Raw genomic sequence first — 9,817 nt, 5'->3', positions numbered from 1 at the left:
CACGGGTGAATTTCTACCTTGACTGAGTCATCTCGTCGACTTGGACAGAAAAACCGATCCATGAATTAAACAAATCCCAAAAACTAAACCTAGACAGGTATTAATGAGATTGCAATGCGAATGCCGTTCTCAAAAACGCAATACATGTAAAGTTAAGGCCGACCTCACATATCTCAGCTGCATCGTAGCGATTGAAACATCTTATTGCGGCCAGATGAATCGCCATATCTAGACCTTTTCAGTAGTTTCACTATCTACTTTGGAACACTGAGGGTTGGCTGGTAAAAACAGCGAATCGGCCGACCGGCCGGGCCGTGAGAAATACACTGATTTGTCGCCGACCCGTCACCAAAGCGAACAAGAAACTAAAAATCATAGAATGTTTTTGTCGGGAATGAAGCCTAAAAAAGTCGTCGGGTATGGCAACAGGTCTTTACGGAAAGGTGTGTTTGTGTTGTGTGACGAAATGTATTACCACGGAAGCGTAATATCTGTGTATGGAGACCTCATGTCAGGTTCTGCAGAATACGCTGTATCATTTCGTCGGGCCGTCACCGAAATGTCTGCCAAAAACACATTCTGGCACCAAGCCCCGTGTAAAGATATACAATTTTGTCGCCGACTTTATCCGCCAAGTAGGCACGTTTTATCCCCCCCCCCCTCCCCCCTGTAATATTGTGTCATGGCCGTGAACAGAACTGTCGGTCAAAAGTATTTTCAGCACCAAGCGTCGCGTGAAAATAGGCGTTTTTGTCACCCATCCTGTCCAGCAGTCGACAAGTTTTACCAGCCCCGAGTTCCTTGGGAAAGGTGTACTAAAACCTTCATTTTGAAACACCATTACCTCTATTTTCAAGAGGGGTTTCTGTGAGGTTCACCGTGACGAAATTCCTGAGCGGTCCGTTCTTCGACGTTCGGCAAAGTGACATCACATTTTTTCATTGTGGGGAGTCATAACTATGATTTTCCAGATACGCCCAGTTTCAGGAAGCACCTAAAAGTGTCACACAGCATATATCTTAAGGGGGAACAAAATTCCGGGGAAATTGCAATACTTTCGATGCTTCCTTGACGACATTGTAGATCAACCCATTCGGGGAAGGAACACCAAAACCTTCAATTCAGCAGCCCCAAAATATGTGTTCACTACAAGCAGCAAATCCTTGCAGGTTAATGAAAGGGTCCCGAAACCACTTTCACGAAGTTCAGGGGTACCACAATGTTTGTACCTCTCCCCATGGGCGCAATCTAGATCTGCCCATTTGGTGATGGGTCAAAAAAACTTTGGTTTTGGGCACCATAATATTTAATCATCGGACACTATAACCCTACAATCATTTTTTTGTGGCAGGCATCAAATCCAAACAGGTGATTTCAAGGATTCCAGCATCTTCATTTTTAGCAGGCACCAAATCAGAGCGGGTGATTTCAAGCACCCCAACGTGTTCATCTTCAAAGGACACGAAAATCAGGGAAACACAACTTCTGAGCCTTCCACCTTGACAAAATCCTAAGTCCGACCTCCCGCCCAAGAAATACCCGATGTCCTCATTTCGGGCATCACGACCTGCATTTTAAAGAAGCAACCACTTCTGGGGAGGCACCACGAAGGCCGCCAAGCCCTTTCATTTCAAGTTTTGTCAAACTCCAGAGGGCACAACAATATCCCGCTTTTCTGTTATTTTCACGAGGAACAAAAGGGCCACTATCAATGGGACAGAAACACGCGAACTGCTTTAGGTCTTTAGTTCCCAAGGTCCCGACTAGCCCTTTGGGCCCCGAGGGAACGACGACCAAGGGTTCGATCGAGGAGTCCGAAGGGGTCTCTTCAGCCCCCCCCCCCCGGGGGGGGGGGGGCTGAAGAGACCTCAGCCTCCAGGCAATACCGAACACTTCGTCCCGTGCACGCCTTCGTCCTGGGGTGTCTTTCCCAAGTCGGGGCAGGACCGGGGCTGCAAGTGGTAATCCGAAAGCTCGTGCTTTGGTCTGGCCCCCTCGCTGAGCAGGGGTCCACAGTTCCACAGTGCCCAACAAAGGAATCTGTGTCGGCAAGCCCAAAGTCGGTCATAGGCACATTTGCTGAACAGGGACAGGGACAGAGACAGGAGCGGAAGCTCATATGTAAAAAGGCCTCTTGCCTTGGTCAGGACCTTCTTGACATTGACAGGAGACGTGAAAAATGATCGCGCAAATATTTGTACTCGCAATGAGACAGTGACCTATGCCAGTCAGAGGCCGCGGGACAAAACGAGGGGTCTCCGCACCTTTTCAACCAGGAGACGGGCCGATTAGCCGACTTGGTGTCTCGGCGCCAATTACACACTGGTCTTCTTGTGCCGGTAAGGGATCTTTCTGCGTCAGTGACGTGTCCCTGCGTCGATCCTGTGTTAGATGCCTAGATCAGTGGGCTCAACGCATCAGGGATGAGACGCGTAAATGATGTATCCCTCTGAGGGCCTCCGGACCGACCAGGCCATGTCGGTCTACGGATCACCAGAATAGCAGCCGCTAGTTACCCCGGGGTGGGAAGAAAGGGCCGTTCAGCTCCTGACCAGGATGATTCATCCATGCGATTTCGAGGTAGGTTCCCAGGACGGAATTAGCAGTAACAGTATCAAGAGATTATTCCGATCAAGATTACGCCATCGCGTCATGAGTCCGTGGTGCTGTACATGCTAAAACGACATGAAAATAAATAAGCAAATGTGTATGAAATACGTACGCGTTACATATTGCGTACTGCGCATAGTACACAGTAAAAGATATGCTTCCATTACAGGCTACTGCTATGTAATGCTACAACTATCTTAAAATTCGAATGCAGGACGATTTACGTGCCGAGGCGCAGTACGCCTAATATCCCAATGCTCACATCCACTATTGCTTATGTATTGCACGTGACGCATTAGTCAATTAGGATGTAGGAAGTTTTCCTACTTCTTCAAGACACTAAAAACATGCAATACAAGATTTGAATATTTCCACATCAACCACATAAAACATGCCACTCATGCTCCAGGGAGCTGGCCGCATACTCTACTTCAAGAAAAAATTTGCGGCAAAAGTCTGCGAATGGTAATAGTTTCGCCGCTTCCAGCTACCATCACCGATATTTCAATATTCGCGTCATGACATGTCCCTCGAGTGGCATTGCAAGCTAGACAATGTGCACCAATCATTGCTTTTGCATGATTGCACCTTGCACTGAGGGGTTTGGTTCCCTGCGGTGCCCGCCCTTTCTGCCAGGATTAGAGGCAGGGGCGGCCAGATAGTTTCAGACGCGTCATTAATTTCCAATGACGGACAAACATTTACTATGAGACTAGCGACTTACAAAATGCAACTTTTTGTGGGTTTCGTTTCACATAAGCCTTTGGGTATTGTGCTATATGAAGGTTTTTCTTTGACACCGACCTGTGAGTCCCTAAAACCTTAAATTGTGTTTACTTCGCAGAACTGATAAGGTATCGGAAGCCAGCGCCCACATTGTGAAGACCAAGCAAAATGTAGCGATGGCCTAGCCAAACCTGGGGGGGGGGGGAGGGGCAGCTCAGCACTGAGGGGTCATGTCCCCCAAAGAGGATACAAAGTCCCACCTCTAGGCTCAAGCGTTAGCAAGTACAGACCAATACTAAGCTTTAAGTTTTGTCTAACTGGGATGTTTTGTTGTAATTTGTTTTCATTTTTGCAATCCTGTCACCAATTGACTCGCAAAAGCGTTCACTTTTGTCATCGATTTTGACATCGAAAAATGTCGGCAGCTTTTTCGCTCCGAATAAGACTAACAGCACTGCCCTATATATGTGTATACTGTTCCTCGCAAGTTAACTTAACAGCTTACGTAATTTTCCATCACAAGGTTATGCGGCCGACATCAATGATCCAAAGGGGTACTAAGCTCATTCCAATAAATTAAGCTGTCAATTTGGCCACTGTGTCTTTCTTAACATGCATTTCGAGTCTATCCTAGCCTATCGAGTTTTTCCTGCATGTTTACGTTCCTTGCACTTCAGTTACAGCAGCGACATAATAGCCACGTATGTTGTGGATCGCCTGTGATAAAGTGCTACCTGAAGCTTTTCTCATAAAGCAGCTATGTGTAAATTTATATTATATTTTGTAAATTCGTAGGCATATCTGCAAAAACGGTCTCATAACGCCACAAATTAAAAAGATTACAAACAACAGCTGCAAATTCCAAATCTACAAATATACACACAAAGTGGCCAATCTGCGGTGAACCTCTACAAACGTTCCTTGGTATGTTTCGTAAACGAGAGCTGATTATCTAGTCGCGATGCATTTGTAAAATCAGAAGTACTAACAATACCTGCAAATCAGCGATGGCGCAGCCTGTTGTAAAAATAGTTATCATAAGCTTAAGGCAGTGCCAGTTACGAAGATGAATGGTGAACAGAGGGGTGAAAAAGTGTCTTATCTGTCACCGGCGAAATATGGAGAGCCTTAACTGTCACCTGGAGCCAAATTTATCAGATACGTCACGATATAGCAATAACTGCGTTAAACCACACAAAACAGATGTAAATTAAGTGCAATGAGTCATAAACATCATGAATATGTTCGTCTTAGAAGGCCCATTTGCACTAGAGTATCACTTGCTAGCGATGCCCAAAGTTCCTATGGTTAGGGCGTAGGTCTTGGCGCACGAATGATCGGGGTAGCGAGCTTAAGGATGGTAAGCACATCGATTCGCTTCAAACCTAAGACGTCGCATTTAAGGAGGAAGGTGAGAATATTTTGGGTCAGCGGCTGTATCACAGCCATAAATGTCATCTAACAAACCCCATGTACTTTCTCACAACATACGGAGGCAAAAACAGCGTTGGAGAAAGAGCTCTTACAGGATTTAATCCATCCATAAAAACACGCGGCATGGCTTAGCTAGCAGTTGTACACTATCTTTGATGTTACAAACTGCGTTACATCAAGTTGAGAATTGCTATGTTGTTTTATGTCACTGCTATGGCTTATGTCTATAACTGCACTGTCTGAAATGAGATTTCAAAGTTTTCCATAATGCCCGAAACTCAGATTTTGCAATCCGTGCCTGGAAAATTTGTACTAAAGAATCCAGAACCGCCGACCAGAAATCCAGCACTGGACAACCTGTACATTTCATGGCCTAGCCAGCCAAGCCTCTGATGTAGGCCTGATATACAGCAACACATTTTAGGCCAAAAATGGGGTTAGCAGCAAAATTTAACGTTTCTAAATCTTGGTCACTTTGAACTGTGATTCGCTGGCTCGCTCGTAGGCTGTTGTGCAAAAACGGCACTACGACAGAACCAAGGCGATCACCAGGCATGGATGGATCCAGAGGAGGGGTGGGGGCAAGGGGTCTTGCCCTTCCTTGATCCTGCAGGGGTCCATAGCCGGCCGAATAGACTCAGTTCTTCACGCCCCAAATTTCGAAGGCGCCAAAAACGCGGCCATCACGCCCCCAATCCATTTGGGAATATATTGCAGCTTAGCTTAACCCTCGAAGCGTGCCTGCGAATTTTAAATTTATTTTACCGAAAGCTTCCACTCCATGTCACGTTCTCAGATTCCATTTTCTAAATGATTTGCCTGATTTCATCCTCGATCTTGTATCGTCTGGGTAAATTTGTATGAGTTGGACGTTTTGTGCTTGGCTTGGTCCAACTTTGTTCTTGAAAACATCCTTGTGTTTCCAACATTTCTCGAGCCTTACCTTTTTCTTAGTTCGTTTTTAATTCCCTTGTCTTTCATACCGTCTTGCTGCAACCAAGTTTGCTACAAAACCATCCCGCAGGACACATCGCAACAAGTCAAATCGTGCTTCAGCCTCTTTTCGATAATCATCGTGCAGCGTAATCTGCGCCCCAGCCTGTCCGCCCAAACGGTAATTCTGCGCGCACGGCATGTCTTTGCTCCGGATTGGTGCGACAATATGCCTAGTGCTCTGGATTCCAGCCCCGTGCGACGGCGTGTGCAACAAGCACGCAGAACAGATCGCCGGCCTGAACCGGACCCGGCTCCGTGAAGTGGTCTCTGTGGTTATGGAGTTAACCTGTCGGCCGATGCTAGCTGACCTGAAAGCCCAGTTGGAAAGGCTTCAGCTGCAGCGGGCGGTCCTCGGGGTGCCGACCGGTGAGCCGCCGCCCCGCGACTGCAGCGACCTGCCAACCGGCACCACCAGCGGAGTGCACCTGGTGTGGCCTGGTCTGCAGCACCCTGTACCGGTGTATTGCGACCTCGACAAGGACGGCGGAGGATGGACCGTTTTCCAGCGGCGAGCCGACATCAAACCCAGGCAGAACTTTTATCTCAGCTGGGATGCCTACAAGTGGGGATTTGGAAGATTCGATGGCGAATTCTGGTGGGGCAATGAGTACCTCTGGCGGATGACGTCGCTGATGGACCGACGGTACGAGCTGCGCGTTAACATGGAGGACTTTGACGGCGTAAAAAGATATGCAACGTACTGGAAATTCAAGATCAGGTCGGAGGCGGTTAACTACCGCCTTCAGGTGGGCGGCTACGCAGGAAATGCTGGTGATAGTCTCACTCGGCACTGCGGCAGACCTTTCACCACCTGGGACAGGAATAATGAAAAAACGAAAACAAATTTCGCCCAGAAATATAAGGGCGCCTGGTGGTACCATCACGGCCACTATTCCAATCTGAACGGACTATATCTTGCTGGACCACACCCTCGGTCCTACGCCAATGGCATCAATTGGCGCACATTCAGGGGATTTAGGTACTCTCTGAAATATGTAGAAATGAAGATCAGGCCATTCAAGTCATGATTCATACAAAATGACTTGGATGTGTGATACCGTACTAATCATCAGGACCGTGGGATATATCATAATCAAATTGTCCATGTTTCTGAAACCAAACGCTAACAAACATACATCTGACGTCGCACCGGGGACATATGCACCCTGCTACCGAATCCTGCCACATCATATCCCATATACACAGCTGCGTTCGCAATTACAAATTAGTTTCTTGGCTCAATGAACGCATAATACAACTGACAGTTCGACACCTGTTTGACTCCGCAGCAAACGTTCGCCGCAAACGTGAAGACTTCCATTGTTGTGAGCGTAACAGTGGCTCCGTGGTCCTAAACGGTCAAAGAGGCCTAAGGGCCCACGACACCAACGGCTGAGGGCCCGATTGTTAGAGCCAGAATGGCGCGAAGGGTTGGCAGTGTCAACATTGACCTGCTCCTAATCGGAGGTCTGAGGCAACCGCGACCGGCCGGGAGGAAATTGACTTCCCCTGGGATCTGCAGCTTCCAGACGGCGTATGAGTAAAACAAAGATCTCGTTTTAAAGGCCTCGTCAAATCACGAAGTATGGACAACAATTTTTTACCTTAGGTAAGACTTGAGGTCACCAGAGGTCACAAACGGTCAAGAACGGCTGTTCCGATAAATGCAGCTAAAAACTTAGTTTACGCGTCAAGACGGATATTGAGAGTACGGAAATAAGCGTTAAGACTATGGTAAGTCCATTTTGACAACTTCTGTTGTCACACATAGGTCAGGTCAGACCATCAAAAATTGTTCTTCCGGTAGCCTATAAGAACGATTTTCCACCATGTGCTGCTGAATAAGATTATTTTATTAGATGCACCTGCGAACATTATCAGGTGACCTAGAGGTCATCAGATGCCAACTTATGTCAAATTCTTCAGCAATCCAAATGAAGAATTGAAGTGCTAGCCAGATCAATGTGGCGAGTAAAATTTCATTTTTTTGTGGTCAGAAATAGTGTTCACCTGTAGGACCCAACTGTTCACCTATAGGACCCAAGATCACAGGACTGTTGCGATAACAAACAGAGAACATTTACGCTGGCAGATGAAATTAGAAGTCATCAGCTCCACATACACGATCTATACGCGTTTGCACTCGTTCATCTACCCTCTCCGCCACTGGCAACATAGATCATTGGCCTCGGATGACCTTATATGACTTTGAATGTCCTCAGATGACCTCTTGTTACCTTATTTACTATTACAATGATATCGCATGTTTTGGAGTAGAGCACCCAAATTCTGTGTCCAAAATTACCCTATAAACTGTCCACGTTGAGCTCAGTATGTGTTTTGCTAAAGGTATCTATTAAAATAGCCTATGGCCTTAGTCAAGGCCATGTGCTCTGTGATCTATGATGGTTGTAAATGTAAGTTGTTACCCTTTTCCTCACATACAAACACTAAAACTACACAAAAATGTATGCAAATTTGCATCATTTACGAAAAATTAGCAAAGATTTACGTATCCTAAAGTCGATGATCCCGGCTGCTTCGAAGGATCTTAAACATGCACAAAAGATGCTAAATTAATGGATGACCAAGTATTGAAAACATCGTGTTGTTGCAAGAGTTCTTTTTTACCCGTGCTTGAAAACCGTAGGGGAGAGGAAGTCAACTTCTCCCAGCCGGGCGCGGGTTAAGGGCCCCCTCCCGTAGCGCCGTCACCTGAAATGTAAGTAAGAGGACTTCTTGCACTGGTCAGGGTACCGTTTGACAAACTGCGGCCCCTGTTAGGTCCCAACACCACCAACACCGAACGGCTCGTTAACGGCTCGTGAATGACACCGTGTTCGTCCATAGTGTCTATCAGGAGACCCCGTGTCGAAGGGGGGGGGGGACGGGCCCGAGCGTCAGAAATTCGCACTTTTCCATCTTTACATCATATCTACGAGACCATGCGTTGTGGGCACACGAAACTTAACAGGTCTGTTCGTTGTTTAATTTAAGTACAGCTTTTGTGGTTAGCAATAGCTAACAATTTGTGCGGCCCACTAGAGTTTGGGGCCTTCTCCAAAAAACTCATCGCATTCCGGCCATTTTATTTTAGGGAAATAGCATATAACTGATATATATATATATATATATATAAATATATACACACACACACACATATATATATATATATATATATATATATATATATATATATATATATATATATATATATATGTATATAGTAAATACTGGGACCCATCTTGCTGTGCGCCGTCCGAGAAAGATAGGCGTGCTACGTATGCACATGCATGGACATTGCTAATTTTCCCCATATCACGGTGAATCTCATCATTTTAAGGCTAAGTATTTCGGAGGAACAATCAAAACAAACTAAAGTTGGTTGCTAAATACAATCAAAATAGGGCACGAACTTGATTTACTTTTTTACGAAGCTTATTTACTACGAAGTTTTTTTACGGCTAGCCGCCCGGTTCATGTGATCAGCAGATATCTGATGACAATGCAGAGTTTGCTTCCTTCGTTGTAAAGGAGCGCAAAATATCCTAGCATTCAACATGCATTTATATTGTGATGCACGAGCATCACAATTTTAGCACACTCAATAGCCAAAGGAAATGACACGCGCAACGTTAGCGGCACGTAAAATTACGTTCGACAATTGCGCGTAAAAACTTATCGGCGCATATCCGACTGCTGCTCTGAGGATAAGACACCAAGACCCATACGAACCGAACCTGAGCGATCATGTGTGCCGCGGTAGGCCAGCAAAGAGGCTCCCGTCAACAAGTATAGGATCGTCAGAGCAAGCGAGAGGAACCCAAGACTAACGTTGCGGGCCCCTGAACAATCGAAAGTGCCCCGGCAGGCTGGCATATAGCACCCCGGCCAGAGCACAGGGACGCTCTGAGCAAAGGAATCTACCGAAAACCAGCGTGATGAGTAAATGCCCTTGTGCGATCAAGAGCGGCCGGGCGAGCCAACACGAAGGGTCCTGACGGGAGCGAAGGGTTCTCCGCAGATGATATCAAAGGGAAAGAGCTCGAAA

General features: G+C 46.4%; 1 protein-coding gene across 1 annotated transcript; it reads left to right on the top strand.

Annotated features, from left to right (window-relative positions):
* The first annotated feature begins 5,622 nt into the window (after window positions 1–5,622).
* Window positions 5,623–7,036, top strand: LOC119107866 (microfibril-associated glycoprotein 4-like). The gene has a single exon (XM_037231431.1). The coding sequence runs from the start codon at window positions 5,904–5,906 to the stop codon at window positions 6,792–6,794; it is 891 nt and encodes a 296-aa protein (XP_037087326.1). The 5' UTR covers window positions 5,623–5,903; the 3' UTR covers window positions 6,795–7,036.
* The last annotated feature ends 2,781 nt before the right edge of the window (window positions 7,037–9,817 follow it).

The sequence above is a fragment of the Pollicipes pollicipes genome, unplaced genomic scaffold, assembly GCF_011947565.3.
Source record: "Pollicipes pollicipes isolate AB1234 unplaced genomic scaffold, Ppol_2.1 Scaffold_6686;HRSCAF=7923_pilon_pilon_pilon, whole genome shotgun sequence".
In the NCBI taxonomy this organism is placed as follows: domain Eukaryota; kingdom Metazoa; phylum Arthropoda; class Thecostraca; order Pollicipedomorpha; family Pollicipedidae; genus Pollicipes; species Pollicipes pollicipes.
The sequence above is the reverse complement of the archived record's forward strand: the minus strand, read 5'-3'. Positions and strand labels throughout refer to the sequence as shown.